The 15728-nt window shown below is 50.2% G+C and overlaps 1 protein-coding gene across 2 annotated transcripts in view; it reads right to left on the bottom strand.

The window, feature by feature from the left end:
* Window positions 1-841: 841 nt before the first annotated feature.
* Window positions 842-15728, bottom strand: part of STXBP1 (syntaxin binding protein 1) — an 83759-nt gene continuing 68872 nt past the window's right edge. Inside the window, exons 16-20 of one of the 2 annotated variants that reach the window (XM_030817852.1) lie at window positions 15024-15125; window positions 13323-13408; window positions 11026-11180; window positions 9101-9226; window positions 842-2764 (exon numbers count right to left, since the gene is read on the bottom strand). In XM_030817852.1, the coding sequence (XP_030673712.1) occupies window positions 9117-9226; window positions 11026-11180; window positions 13323-13408; window positions 15024-15125 (453 nt within the window). In that variant the 3' untranslated portion in view covers window positions 842-2764; window positions 9101-9116. The remainder of the gene's footprint in view (window positions 2765-9100; window positions 9227-11025; window positions 11181-13322; window positions 13409-15023; window positions 15126-15728) is intronic. The other variant, XM_030817853.1, reaches the window with a different exon arrangement.

Here is a 15728-nt window from a genome sequence, read left to right as displayed (position 1 = left end):
GCAAGTTTCCTGTGTGGCCTCGACCCTCACTTACGGGTCCACTCTGAGAGCTGAGCCCACCTCATTGCAGTCTTCTCAGGTCATGAGCAGGTTCCAAGACAAGCAGGACACGCACCAGCTTCCATCCTGGAGAGAAGTTCATTATACAAATAGGGTGGATGGTGCGGCAGCAGGAGCAGAGGAGGAGAGGAGTAACGCTGGTGAAGTGACCTCACTGCATGCCCTAAATACACAGGCACCACATGATTGGAGAGGGAGCATCTGCAAAGATGGAGCCCTGCAGTGTCTGCGTTAGAAAAGCTTTCTAAGGCTGAGGTGGGCGGATCACCTGAGGTCAGGAGTTCAAGACCAGCCTGACCAACATGGCAAAACCCTGTCTCTACTAAAAATACAAAAATTAGCTGGACATGGTTGTGGGTGCCTGCAATCCCAACTACTCGGGAGGCTGAGGCAGGAGAATCGCTTGAACCCAGGACACAGAGGTTGCAGTGAGCCGAGACTCGCCACTGCACTCCAGCCTGGGCGACAGAGTGAGACTCCATCTCAAAAAAAAAATAAATAAATAAATAAAAAGGGAAGAAAGTAAAGCATTCTAGATGAGGAGAAACACGGTGGAAGAATGGCCTCATCTCTAGGCAGTGCGCTGTTGCTGCTAGGGGCCCAAGGCAAGCTCCATGGCTAGTCCCCAATACAAGGTGGCTACAGATCTAACGCAAGCAACGGGGACCTGGGTCCAGAAGACTCCATGCCACAGCCGGGGATGGCCACCTCCTCTGCGATGAACCACTGCAAAAGCTTTCTCCTTCTGTTGCCCAAAGGAAAGCCAGACTGGAGCCCCCTGGACACCAGGAAGGGGTGCTGATTTCTTTATTTATTAGACTCAAGTGCTTTAGTACAGAATGGTACAGAGATGATATATGTTTGTGCTTCAATACTTTCAAACGCTGAGATTCTGATAATTTTAAGGTAAACAAGTTTCAAGACAGACTACTTTTTTAAAATATCCTTTTGATAAATTATTTTTATATAAATAACAGAGAAAGGGAACCAACATCTTCGACAAACAAGGTCCTGAAGCATGAGCACTGTTTGGTCCGAGGGAGGGGACAGAACAAGCAGCGGGAGTAAGACGCCTGGTGCAGGTGCCTGTGGTTCTGTCTAAGGAAATCAGGTCGTATAAGTTGGAAGGGAGACGGGAAGAGATCTGACGACTAATCTCAGTGCAAGGGGAGATTTCAAAGCCTTGAGAAGAGAACACCACAATGCAGTGCGCAGAAAGGGCGGGGAGCAGGCTCTGAAAGGGAGGCGGAGGTGGCGCCGAGCTCGCGTACAGCACTTTGAGAGGACATCACTAGACAAGTAATACACACATGGCCTGCAGGAGGTCAAGGGCGGCGAGGGGGCTGGGCAGGGGACATTTTTGTGACTTCCACTGTTATTATATTTCACGACAACAGCAGCAGCACAAATGGTGTGCTCACCACTGGAGAATGAGAGCTGCTGAGTCTTGAGGATGGCGAGACAGCCTTCCTGCATTTGCTGCTTTAGAGCTAAGTTTTATACAGAGAACAAAATGACCATCTTCTCTTACAAACACGATGATGTATGACCCCACACGACACAAGGTATTATGAAGTATCTGAAACTGAGGATAATCTGACTGAAGATGCTTGTCAAGAGGGTACAGGGTCTGTGTGAGTCCAACGGGCCAAGAACCTTCTCCACAGCCATAGCCCTTCTGTTCAGGGGCCTCCAGAACCCATCTCTTCTGGTCCATTCCTGACCCTTGAATGAAGGCTGACTAGGAAAAATGAGCTGTTGGGGTGATGCCTGGGGACAGAAGGGCCTGGGCCACAGGCTCCAGACTAACTGTTTTTCCAAAGAGGTGGAGGCTTCCAGCGGGAGTTTGCTTCTCACCTGTCAGGGCACTGTGACTTAGGCTGGAGGACTTCCCTCGTGATCACAGCACTGTGGACACAGGCCGGGGAGGGGGCAGTGACAGGCTGTGGAGGAGGACGCTGGCCTGGCTTCGTGCAGACACCCCAGCCTCCACCCACAGCTGCACTACCGGGGGTATGAGACGCTGGGAAAGGCAAAGAGGTCTGTTCCACCTCGGACCTCCTGAGATATCCCGATTGTCACCTCCCAGGTTATTTGGATGAGAGCAGGCACTGAGGGGTAGGGACTGGAATGAAGATAACAGATTAGTCCTCAGTGTGAAATACTCCAAGAACACAGACATCTCTATGATTCTCAACAAGGACAGGAACAACCCTAAACAAGGTTTTAAAAACACCCAAATTTCTACCGTTCCATACCCAAGCAATGTGCACATGTCACCCAGGGTTATGTACAAGGTCACAAATCTTAAATAACGGGGAAAAGGCGTCCATTCATCCTAACAGTCCAGAAATTTCTCCTGCTGTGCACCAATTGCACATGAACTTCTCTTTTTAGGATACATATATAAGATACTCTTTTTAAAAAACACAATGCATTATTTTCTTTTGTTTCAAAGGAGAAGAGGGCGTCACTGAACACGAGAACGCAGTGGCAACAGTGCCAGCCAGGGCGTGCAGGGCTAGGGGGGCAACAGACGCAAAGGAACTGAGGCGGGCGGTGGTGGGAAGCTGCGGTGCACTGTGGGATGGGGGCGTGTTTTGGAGGGGCGACTTATTTTTTTAACTGCTTATTTCTTCATCTGTTTTATTCAGTTTCTTCAGTGTGTCCAGCAGTTTCTGTGGGGTGAGGATGTGTGTGGATCCTGGAGGAGGCAGAGAAGACAGTGAGCTTGCCAGTTCTGGTTCCTAACACTTCCTTTCCTGCGCTTCTCGATTCCCAGATCTGCACCCATCCCCCTCCCCCACCCTGGTCTGGGTCTAGTGGAAGCAGGGAGGGGAGTGAGGATTGGGGTTGGGGTCCCGTCACAATAGGCCTGGGAGATATTTGGGGGCTGTGGATAAACAAAACACAACCTCTGGCTCAGGCAGGGTCCCAGGCTGCACCAAGGAACGAGCCGCCTCACCATCAGGGTGCAGAGCCATCTGCAGGTGATGGGCAGCTGCGTTTCTAATTCACTCTTAAACTCCAGGTGAAGCCAGGGAGAGAAATTACAAACATGGGGAAAGGTTGAAAATGGGGCCAGAGTTGGTAGGGGGACCATGTGTGGAAAGCATGGTGCCTGGGAGAGGAAGTTGATAGGCAAAGCCCCCTGGGAGAATCCACTGACCTCTGGGAGCCAGCCAGTTGGTACTGCCCTGGTGGGTGGGACCTCAGGTGTGAGAGGGAAAGGGCCAGGGGACCTGAGGCCTTACCTTGCAGAGACCGCGTATTGTAAGAGATTAGAAATGCTTGCAAAAATTTAAGCTAATGGAATTAGATATACTTCTACTGCAAAAATAAAAATAAAAATAAATGAAAGTCTTTGTCATAAGGAGACAAAGAGAGATCTAGTAAGTGCAGTAAAAAAAGATGCATGGGTCGTGTGGTTTGGACATGGACTTAAACAGAACAGAGGTGACCGGGGTGGTGTGTGGGTGAGCATGAGGCCTGCACGCATGCAGCAGTGCACTTCAAAGAAAGGTCCTGGTGGGAGACAAGAACTGAACAAAAGAGACCCGTACTTGAAAATGTGCCTCCCTGGAGACGTGGCAAAGGAATGAGCCTTCATGGGAGCAGGGGAGCAGAAACCACCAGATGCTGGATTTCCACCCCAAGGGCAGGCAAAAGAAGGCTTTGGCTGGCTTATTGGGCATGACGCCAATACCAGGGTCCCTATGCCTTTGACCACTAACTACTCGCTCAGCTGACCCAAGACTGCTGGAACTGCAGCCCTTCCTGGTCACTCTAGACTAGCAGAAACTTGGAAAGCCGTCTCTGTTCTTCCAACATCCCTTTCTCTGCAGTTCAGCTGCCCACTCCCAGCTGAGTGAGGAACTTGTCCTCAGCACGATGCCCTGTGCATGCGGCCGGTAGGGGCCCTGTGCTGGAAAGCTGACTCATCATTCTGCAGACCTGAGGCTTCTGCAGCAAATGCAATATAGGTTTCAGGAGTGTGTCCCTGGGCTTTTTTATAGCACTCCTTTCCCCTGAAGTCCACTCATTTCTGTGACCTTACCACTCTTCCTGTTAATCCTAAAAGAGGCCAAAGGCTGCTGTACAAATGAGGAGAAAGGACGCATATTACAAAGCTTGCCCCAAACTCTGAAGAATGAACCATTGCCAGGATGGGGGCCCTCCAAATTGCAACTCCATGTAGCCCACGTGTCCAGATGCTGAAAGACGGCCTCTCCTGCAGAGCGTGGGGATTCGCTTGGGAGCTTCCTCATTACAAGCAACAGCAAGGAGTGCATGTGCCAGAGAAAACGTCCCCGAGGCCCTCCTTAGCTATCCAAATGACTCCAGGAAATAAAGAGGGCAGACTCATCTTAAAGGAAGCATCCGAAGGGGTTCCTCTGATCAGATGCTGATTCCAAAGTCCTCCCTATCTTTGCTGGTATGTAAATCTATGATTTGGGAGAGGCCAAAGAGAAGTTAGGGAATTAATGCACTAGAAGTCTCTGATATTATTTAATCACTGACCATTCATTGCTCCCAGTCTTGACTGAAGAAGAACAATTCTAGGACTGAGTATTGGAGACAATCAGTGAAGCCTTGAAGACCCTCGGCAACAGGCTCTGGCCTAGGCCTTCACCTACGTGGTTTCTTTAAGGGGACCAGACTAGCTGGTGTAAATGCTGATCATCAGAAAGCCAATTCTTCACACTCAATCATCTGTGTTGTTTTAATAAATTGGTCAAGCTTTTCGCCACCATAAACATTGCAAATTAAGCTGAGTGAGTCCATAATCCATATTTTGCACACATTCTCATTTTGAATCCACAGATGGCTGACCATGTTGGTTTTCCAGAATAGAGCAGCAAGTGGGCCCTATTGCTCTGAGGGTCCTATTTATTCCCCATAACTGGAAGATTATGAAATGGAAACAGTTGTCTCTAAAAACTAAGTTGAGGCCCATCTACATGACTGTCTACATGTTTTCAAAGCTGTGGGCCAGACACCGCAAGCTCTGATGGGACAAAATCCTTCTTTCTACACGGACAGAATCTGAAAACCAAAAGTGTTCTTGCAGGCTAGCTGGTCCAATCATTCTTGAGTTTGGCTGAAGCAGACCTACTGACTCAGAATTTGCAGGGCGGCACCAGAAAATGTGTACATTTAAAGAGCAGCCCAGGTGAGTATGATCATCAGCCAGGTTTGGAAAACTGTGATCCGGCCCACCCCTCTCATCCTACACATGGGACACGTGAAGGCCAGAGCAGTCAGGTGCCTGCTCAGGGTGGGTGGCACAGACAAGCCCAGAAGCAGTGCCTCCAGGCTCTTGATTCTCGGGACCCTGTGGCCCCTGGGCGGGGAGGGGATGGGCAGGTGGATGCTTGAATAGCAGCCAGGCAATAGGTGGGCTCTGAATTCAGATTCAAATCTGAGTCCCAAAGAAAAATGAAACGTACCTGACCCCAATCTGGAATGAAGCAAAATAATCAATATAAAAACCCACCAACTTTCTCCCAGGTGGCCCCCATGTACTACAAAGATCTGATCCAGTCTTCAGCTCTCTCGCATTTGCTTCTCACAGTCTCTTGGGCATTCCCCAAAGAAGAGTACTTTTATCATAAACCAACCAGAGCACAGAGGTGAAAATCTAATCAAAAGATTTCATTTCTTAGACAATGTGGAGGGACGATTGGTGAGGATTTAGTGAGAGTTGTTGGTTAACCCTGACCTCGGGGGAGCCAGCCTCAGCTACAGGAGGGAGAGGAGCTGGGAAGACAGGGCATGGCACCATCACCCATGCATGGTGTCTGCTGAGAACCCTCTCATTTGCTGCAGGAAAACTCATCCTCTCCTAAAAGATATGTTGGGCCAGGCGCAGTGGCTCATGCCTGTAATCCCAGCACTTGGTAGGCCGAGGCTGGGAGATAACTTGAGCTCAGGAGTTCAAGACCAGCCTGGGCAACGTGGTGAAACCCAGTCTCTACCAAAAATACAAAAAAATTAGCCAGGCATGGTGGCGCATGCCTGTGGTCCCAGCTACTAGGTAGGCTGAGGTGGAAGGATCACTTGAACCCAGAAGGTCCAGGCTACAGTGAGCTGAAATTATGTCACTGCACTCCAGCCTGGGTAACAGAGTGAAACTCTGACTCGAACGAATGAACGAAAGAAAGAGAGAGAGAGAGAGAGAAAGAAAGAAAGAAAGAAAGAGAAAGAAAGAAAGAAAGAAAGAAAGAAGGAAGAGAAAGAAGACACAAAAGGTATGCTGCCACAATACTGGTCTTTAGGACACTCAAGTTTTCTGACAGTCTGCACTGTCCTGTACTTTGGTCACTTGGACGATCACAACAGAAGAGGGCAAGTCAGACCTTAATCTGCTTTCTGACCTCACTGGTATTGGGGCTTTGTGCCTTGCTTAACTGAATGCTCTAAAACCCAACACCACTCAGCAAATGATTTCAGAAGCCAGGAATATACGGAGTCTGTTTACCTTCTCTTTGTTTTGATGGCAGCTGAGACCTCTGCTGATCAAATATAACGCAAAGAAAAATACTCTGCAAAGGAGAAGCTTGTTCTGAAGCAGGGAAGCTCAGAACTCATCCTAGCAGGAGCCTTTGCAGTTTGAGTCTGTGATTCTTTCAGATCCTGCAAGTGGTCTGCTATTGCTGCAGACTCGACTGAACATTTGTCTTTCTAGAAGTCTTAAAATACATACTGCGGCAAATCCATCCACCTACCTGCAGTCTGCACACAGAACCAGATGTCTCTGATTTACAACCTATCAAAGTGCTTCTAAGGAATGATTTTTTAAAAAACAATGGCTTTTATTCACCACCTACTGGCCTTGCTTTCTAGGGAGGGCCAGCCCAGTCAGGATGGGAGCTATAGCCTAGGGCTATAACCAGGTCCACTTTCTGGGTTCCCAACTACTTTCAGTTCCTTAGCACACTGCTGCCTTGACATTCATGTCAAGGAAGGGAGAGAGGAGGAGATAAACAGCGTAGCCTCCTGTTCCTACCTTTAGGAGGAAGCAACATTTTCCTTACATACACAAGCAGCTTCTGATGTCACCTAGCCAAGGTTCTGAAGGGCCATTCCCCTGAGGCTCACCAGAGAGTGAGAGAGTGGGCAGGACTGCATGGTTTGAGGCACAAATCGTAATCACTGAATATACAGAATGTCAGAGGTCCTGCGCGCCTGGGGGCACTGCGATCTAGCCTCCCTGTGCTCCTATGCTATGGCCAGAGAGCGAGGATATCTTTCCATAGCCACACAGGTGCCCATGGAGGAGCTGGGGTAGAGGCTAGTCCTCCTGGCTCTGAGTCCAGGTCTCTCTCCACTGCTCACAGGGGACTCACACTCTGTGACTCACTGGGCCACATCTCAGCTCAGGTGAAGGGGCTTTTCCAGGGTCCATTGTCAATGATATACACAAAGTCAGGTACACAAAATATGGCCTCATGACAGAATATATAATAAGCTAAGGAGTCACTGATGTGATGGAAGCCTGCCATTTAAACACATAGGAGGTTCCCATCATATCTGAAGGATAGAAAGAGAGAGGAGGGAATGAGGACAATTTTGAAGATCAAAATTTGGATAGTCGGCTGGGCACAGTGGCTCACGCCTATAATCCCAGCACTTTGGGAGGCTGAGGCAGGTGGATCACCTGAGGTTGGGAGTTCGAGACCAGCCTGACCAACATGGAGAAACCCCATCTCTACTAAAAATACAAAAAAAAAATTAGCCAGGTGTGGTGGCGCATGCCTGTAATCCCAGCAACTCGGGAGACTAAGGCAGGAGAATCACTTGAACCCAGGAGGCAGAGGTTGTGGTGAGCCGAGATCAGGCCATTGCGCACTCCAGCCTGGGCAACAAGAGCGAAACTCTGTCTCAAAAAAAAAGATAATCATAATAAAAATAAAAATAAAAAAAATAAAATTTGGATAGTCTACTAAGCAGACAATAGGTTCTGGGTAACAAGCTTGGTGGGAGACAGAAGATGCTCTCTAAAACCACACAGAGCATTAATAATAGGTTTATGCTGGGCACAGTGGTATGGGCCTATGGTGCCAGCTACTCAGGAGGCTGAGATAGGAGGATCTCTTGAGGCCAGGAGTTTGAGGCTGCAGTGTGTTGTGATCACACCTGTGAAGAGCCACTGCACTCCAGCATGGGCAACATAGCAAGACCCTGTCTTAAAAAAAAAAAATACATTTCTACTGAAAGGCTCTCAGACCCTACCAAGGGACTTCAGTGGGAGAGAGAGGGTATGACTACTCAACTCTTGAAAGGATCCACAGAATTAAAAGTAATTACTAAAAGAGCAAATGACCATTAAGTGCCGTTTCCTGCAGAGGAACATGAAACAAAAGCTCTTCCCACTAAAGATTGGAGTTCCCCAAGCAGATGGCGGCTTGTGACCCAATTACCCCTTATAACTTATTTCTTGAGAAGTGCCTGTCCTAGGAAAAAGGTATTCACACCATCCGTCCAGCTGCCACTAACCTGGGGTCTATTCTACATTGCCTGCCAAGCTTCCCTCACGACCAGCCATCTCCACCACCGCCTGCCTTCCTGGACATGGTGTTCCCTGAATGTCCACTGGCCTCACTCTCAGACCCCCACACCCAGCACAACCAGGACACTCTACAATCCTTGTGGGGGCCACAAATTCATCCCAGACCAGCAGGCTTGGGCACTGTGCTTCAGGCATCCCCCAAAACTTCAGTTCCCTCTCTGACAACTGTTCACAGCAGTCATTATCATTTTTAGTTTCCACTCAGCGGCCTGCAGGCGTCTGAGCAGTGCGGAACCCAAGGCATGAGTGAGCCAGCAGGTCAGAGCCCGAAGGGTTCATGGCAGGGCTGTGAGGGCAGCACTGGACACATTTTCAATCGGTGTTGAGAACTGCAAGCATTTTCTTGTTGAAACAAAATCAAATAAATAATAAACTAAAAAGGAAGAAATAAAGAAAAAGAGTGACGGAATAATCAAAGAAAGCCCTTCAGAGTGGAAGAGTTTCTTTTCTGTAATAAGCTGCTTTTACTTTGTTTCTTTGGCTCTCACTCCATTGTTGGAGCCTGATCCTCAAAAGATACCCTAGAGGACTCCCTGAAGTCGGGGTGTCTCAGGTCCATGAGAAATTTGGTGGGAGTAAGAATGTGAGTAGAACCTGTGGGAGAACAGAGGCCAGCTGACTGCTTGAACAAAGGTACGTCACAGGAACATGCCAACTTAGGCCTACATTTTATGCAGCCAATGAGGTATGAGAAAGCAAGACACACACACGTGCACACATGCATACACACACACACAAGCGCGCACGCACACACATGGTAGCAAGGCGGCTGGCATGCACAAAGCAGGGGAGGCCACACAGCGGACGTCAGCTGTCTGCGCAAGGCCCCTCCATGAATCTTCATGGGCAACTTCATATCCCCAGGTTCCCACCTCCCGATATATGGAACCTCAAGTCAGGTCTAAAGATGAAGGGGAAGATTTATACCCAAAGCCTGGCTGTGACAGCTTCTGTCCAGAAAAGCTGTGTTTGAGCTCAGAATTACTCACTACATTCATGCAATACATATGCAAGCAGGGAGCAGAGAGCTTTATCACCGGGGCTATACAACAGAAGGGAAAAACAGTTATGTGCAGAGCTGGTGACCTGACACGGGAAGCTTGAGGGCTGCAGCGGGGAGGTACAGTCTCCCCACTGGATTGTACTATCAGAGAGGCGGCTGACAGCCCCAGATCCATCTTGAAAAACCCAGCAACAGCCATGTGGACTGGTCTATGGAGTCTGCTCACTTGGATAGCTTGTGGGGGTGCTGTGACTTGCTCACCCCAAATAGGAGGTATAAAACTGCCACTTGTTATCGAGATCATGACTGTGCCTGGGATTAAGACCAGTGGTGGGCACCTATGGGAGAAGGTCAGCGATGCCTCCCAGCTGGGGCAGCTCAGGGCCTCTTCCTGTAGCAGTTCATGTGTAAGTGGCCTGAGAGGCCATCCTTGGCCCTGGAGAGTATAATTCCCCACTGGGTGCAGAGCACACCCCCTTCCAAAAGGAGGCCAAGAGCCCTGGCCTCACTCCTTGCTCGGCATGAGTCTGTTTCCACTGAGGACAGAGCCCAGCCATGGTAGTGAACATGACAGCTTCTTGCCAGACAGTGTTGAGAGGGACTCCCAGGCTGGCGGGTACCTTCCATTTTGTTAAGGGCAAAACAAAACAAAAAGGGAGGCATCTGGAGAAAGCAAGACTTTTCTTAGCTCGTTCATCTTCTTCCAGCCCTAAACATCATAGAAGCCCCCAAAGGCACGAAAAAGGAGAAAAGTCTCCTGCTGCGTTAAGCTAGCTCCTACGAGTTGCTTCCTCTCTTTTGGAAAACGAACAGGAAATATGAGAAAGGGCATGGCAGACCTGGAAAGTGGTTGGAGGTGGCTGGGGGAGCCCTGGGCAGAGTCCAGCGGTCAGGCAGTAGTTTCAGGCAGCACCTGCTCACAGCTATCTGTCCATCTCCACCTGACAGGGCAGCGATTGACTGCCATTCACTGCCCATTCCTGCCTGGGCATGAGGCCAATGCCAGGAAACTGATAGACCTCATCTTGGGCCTAGTTCAAGGCTGTGAATGAGTATTACTGATCCCGTTTTGCTGAGTAAGGAAATGGTTGGAGAGCTGGAGCCACTTGCTCAAGGTCACCCACTTGCAGTTTGCAGGGCAGGAATCTGAGCCTGAGTCTGCCGGACCCTGGGATCAGGCACTTCCTACCTCATGAGGCTGCCTTCCATTGAGAGACGCAGCAGGGCAGACCAAGGAGGCAACCCTTTGCCCCTAGCTACTGCTGTCCACAGTTACCTAGAGACTAAGTTTTGTGGGTCAAGGGAGTCTATGACAGATGCGACACCAAAGCGTGGAATGGAGTCGAGGTGCGATGCGGCGGCGCCTTCCGCTGGAAGCATGGCCACTCACCTATCAGCACCTCCCACTTTCCGTTGGCCTGGGTCACCTCGTAGGCGCAGCGCATCTCATTCAGGCTCACACCCCCAAGGATGAAAATGATGAGGCGGGGGCCACTGCGGTACTCGCCTGGGGCCTTGTTCTTATGCCAGTGCCCATAGCGGGCGCTGAGAAAGAGAGAGAGAGAGAGTGTCAGTCAGTTTATCTGCACTCACGGCATCTAGTGCTTCATACCCCAGTGGTTTGTTTACATATTAGGTCTGTACACTTGTGCCCCAAACAGAGTAGATGCTTAGTGAGTGCTGGCTGAATTTCACTGCAATGCAATTTTCAAGTGGTTTGGTTCCCAGGAGAAGAGTCACTATGAATGCCTGTGCTGCTGTGACCTTGTCACTCTTAGAAACATGCAGGCAACAGACAGGATCAGTTCAGCTCTGACGCTTGCTGGGTCAAGTTCTGTAGCATCCCCCTGCTAGAGGCTCATGCAGACGTCTACCCCAAGTTGCGCATGCCTCTGAGCTTGCCTGGATGCTCTGCTGTCAGTGCACAGTGATGACAGTCTAAGATCTGCCTTCAGGCTGGCACATAGATCCCCTGAAAACATGTACTGAGTGAGTGCCTCTTGGAGGCCAGGGCCTCCCCAGTACCACATCCCAAGGAGACACAGGCCTTGACCAAGAGGTCATCATTGAATGGGGCAGGTGGGGAGAAGGAAATGAGCCCAAATCCTGGTCTGATGAAGAGCTCTGTGCTATACGACCAAGCACAGGGAAGCCCTGGAACCCTGTCCAGGCACCACTGGGGAGGCTTCTCCATCCCTGAGCTGCCTCCTGGAAATTGCGGCGAAGCCAGGGAGGAAGAGTACTTCAGTGGCAGGGCTGCTCCCAGAGGGGCTTCCTTCAATAGCTCTTTACCTTTGACTGAGAAACAGGAACAAATGGGTTGTTCCCAGGTTAAGAAAATGAGAAAAATGAGATGAAAGGAGCAGGTCCTTTCTGGCCACTGCAATGTGTCACCTTTCTTCCTGATTCATGACAGCCTTACAGTCACTTTCCAAACCAGGAAGACGCCTGGGGCACTGTTTGGGCCAACAGAGAATCTCACAGTCGCTTTCTTTCCTTGTGCAATCATTTGATATCCCATTCTCATCACCCACCCTGACTGTGGCGCTACTGGGGATTTTGTATTTTATGCCATATTTGGCAATAAACGTTTTACCTCTGCTGCCATGAGAAGGGCTGCACAATGACACAGAGGCCACCACAGGCCTCTGGCCCAGCTGAAGCCAAAAGTGAACACAGAGAGAGGAGACGCAAGAGAGAAGACAGGCGGGGAAAGCAGGAGAGGAGGGACAGAGATGTGCACATCCTGGGGTGCCAGGTGTGGCACAGCTGCAGTGCCAGGGTCGCCCTCTCGAGCTGCTAACTCTACCATCCCGAGTGCATGCTCAGCCCTGACTGTTCTCAGGAGCCACTGTGTGGAGAGACCACGTGTGTTACCCACTCGTCAGCTGGGGGACATGTGGGCTGCTCCACACTTGGACTGCATGAGTAAAGCTATGAACGCTGATGCGCTGCAATTTTAAACAGGGTGGTGAGGGAAGATTGGAGAAGGTAACACTTGATTAAAGACCAAAGGAGATAAGAGGCAAGCCATGCAGACATATTTTTTCTTTGTCTGTTTGACGTGCAGTCTCGCTCTGTCACCCAGACTGGAGTGCAGTGATGCGATCTTGGATCACCGCAACCTCTGCCTCCCGGGTTCAAGCAATTCTCCTGCCTCAGCCTCCTGAGTAGCTGGGACTACAGGCATAAGCCACCATGCCCAGCTAACTTTTGTATTTTTAGTAGAGACAGGGTTTCACCGTGTTCGCCAGGCTGGTCTCAAATGCCTGACCTCAAGTGATTCACCCGCCTTGGCCTCCCAAAGTTCTGGGATTACAGGTGTGAGCTACTGTGCCCAGCCCATGCAGACATATCTGGGGACAGATAATTTCAGGCAGAGGGAAAAGCAAGTGCAGTGGTCCTGAGGCAAACGTAAGCCTGACTGTTCTAGAAGTGTGAGGAAGCTGGCATGGCTCATGCAGAGCGAGCGAGGGAGGAGGTGTGAGGGATGAATCAGAAAGGAACGGGATGCTGGAGGGGGAAGGGCCGTGGGACCACTGTGCAGACCTGGCCCACGCTGCAGCTGCGGGGAGCAGCAGCGAGGGGGCTCTGGTAAATCACACAGCCACACAGTGGGACGGCCGCAGAGCTGACATCCAACCAGAGCTGGCTCCCCTCTGTCCTTGCTAAGGGATTTTCACCTACCTGACGGCGGTGGTACTGAAGGAGGCAGACGAACGGGTAGAGATATAAGGGTAGTGTTTGGTGTCAAGTTTGTCCTCAATAGTGTCCTAGAAGGAAAAGAGACAGATATTAGCTTGCCATCTGTCTGAAAAGTGCTGACGGGAACCAAGGCCAGATGATCTGTAGAACATGTCACTTGGCAAAGCCATGGTCAGGTTTGCAACAACCAGAGTTCCCTTCCCTGTGGCCAGAGGTGCCTAGCACAGGGCTCAGTTATAGCAGATGCTTTGTAACTGGCTGCTATACTGAGATAGCCTGCTTTTTAAGAGAAGTTTTTTCTTGCTTCTCTTCCAGTTTATTCACTTTCATATTCTACATGAGGTTTTATAAATGATGCATTCTGTCCAATAAATTCCTGATACTTGCCATCAGCCTTGTAGAAACCAGGCACAAGCAGTGTCTCTCCTGCACGAAGGAGCCTTACCCTCTCCATTTTTCAAGTGTCTAATTATCTGGTGGGTGGACTCTCACCATCTACATCCTGCTGCCTAGAAATCCACACTCTTCTTTACAGCTCCCACATGAAGCCTACACATGTCTCTTTAGGGGATCGGAGAGGAGGGGGAGCAAAACGGAGCAGAGAACAAAGAACAAAGGAGGGAATGAGACAGAGGGGTTGGCCATCCCAACAAGCAAAGAGATATAATTGGTTTCTAGATGTTTCATGTTCACCCATCCTTTTAGTTTGTGGATTTTAAAAATGGGAGCTGACTCACTCTATATATTTAAAATACATTTATATTAATGTACAATTCAATAGGAACACCTGGGCTGCCAGGAATTAACTAAGGGATCCCGAGAAAAACCCCTTCATTCTCTAGACCCCAGTTTTGTTCACCAATCAAGTTGGAAAGATCTAGTGGTGCAGGATTCTATGCAGGGTCTCTTCCCGCTACAAGGAGAGAAGGGAGTGACCCCACAGGGCTACTGTGGTGGCCACCACCTTATACACCTTCCAGCCAACAACTGCAAAAACACCTGCTGCACTAGAGGCTCTGTGCAGACAGAGCAGCTGAGGGGACAGGACCAACAAACGAAAAGGTGACCCAAGGCACCAAGAGGCACATGTGCACTAAGGAGTCCAGGGGAGGCCTCCGTGTGCTGAGTGGTCAGACAGGTGGGGCAGCAGATGGAAACGGTGAGATTCAAGCGAGGCTTTGATGGAAAGCAGGATCTGGGAAGGGGAGTGGAGGGGTGAGAACATGCCAGGCAAGGGGCTGCTTTGGCCAGAGGAGCAGAATCCGATTTGCTGGTGTGTGGAGGCTCAGGTAGGGAACAGTAGGAGGAGGGCAGGGCAGGGCAGGCAGGGCCGCGCTGGGGAGGTGTGCTGAGCCACTGCACCTGTGTGGAGGTGTGATGTCACTAATCTGACCTTTGAGATGCACTTGGACCCCTCTGGATGCGGCACCCTAGAGGGGTCTCTATTATAGGAGCTGAATGCTCCAAGACATAACAACAAACAGATCTGGGGCTGTGCTTCAGTCTCTCAGCTCTTGGGCAAGGGGCGCCATGAGGGCCAAAGGAGGCCCGGATGCGAATCCTCAAGTGGAGGCAGTACCCGTGAAGTCAGCAGCACCTCACAGCAGGTGAAGCTGGAAGCATCCAGGCTTACAAGCCAAGGGCCCTGGGCCTGGTTCTTTCTCCCTGTGCCCCAGCACTAACCTCCATGATGTCCTTGATAATTGGAGTCCACCGTGAGAGCTGGTAGGTCTGCTCACTGATGCGCTCCTTCCGCTCCGGCTTGCTCCGGCGACGCAGCGTGGACTGCATGCACACACACACCAGGTTAGAACCTGAGTCAGGGCCACTTGGGCCCTAGGTGACCTCTGCTACTCTCTGGAAATTCTCTGAAGGACCCCAGAGGCAGCACTGGCCAACAGTAATGGGGGGGGATGGCTTTCCATGGAATAGCCCCAAATGTGCCCTTTTGGGAACCTGGAGCAAACTTGTTCTTTAGTCATAAAAAGGCCGGGCTTGGTGGCTCACACCTGTAATCCCAGCACTTTGGGAGGCTGAGGTGAGCGGATCACCTGAGGTCAGGAGTTCACGACCAGTCTGGCCAACATGGCGAAACCCCGTCTCTACTAAAAATACAAAAATTAGCTAGGTGTGGTGGTGTGCACCTGTAATCCCAGATACTCAGGAGGCTGAGGCAGGAGAATTGCTTGAACGTGGGAGGTGGAGGTTGCAGTGAGCCAAAATCTCACCACTGCACTCCATCCTGGGCTACAGAGTGAGGCTCTATCTCAAAAAAAAAAAAAAAAAAAAAGTCATAAAAAATGGCAAACATAGGTCAAGTATGTAAGTGCCATTAAAAAAAAAAACTCCAGGCAGTTGAAACAGTAGTTTGCTGCCTATTAGAGGAGG

This window comes from Nomascus leucogenys, chromosome 8 (genome assembly GCF_006542625.1).
Source record: "Nomascus leucogenys isolate Asia chromosome 8, Asia_NLE_v1, whole genome shotgun sequence".
Taxonomy (NCBI): domain Eukaryota; kingdom Metazoa; phylum Chordata; class Mammalia; order Primates; family Hylobatidae; genus Nomascus; species Nomascus leucogenys.
Note: the sequence above shows the minus strand (reverse complement) of the source record. Positions and strands in the feature narration are given on the sequence as shown.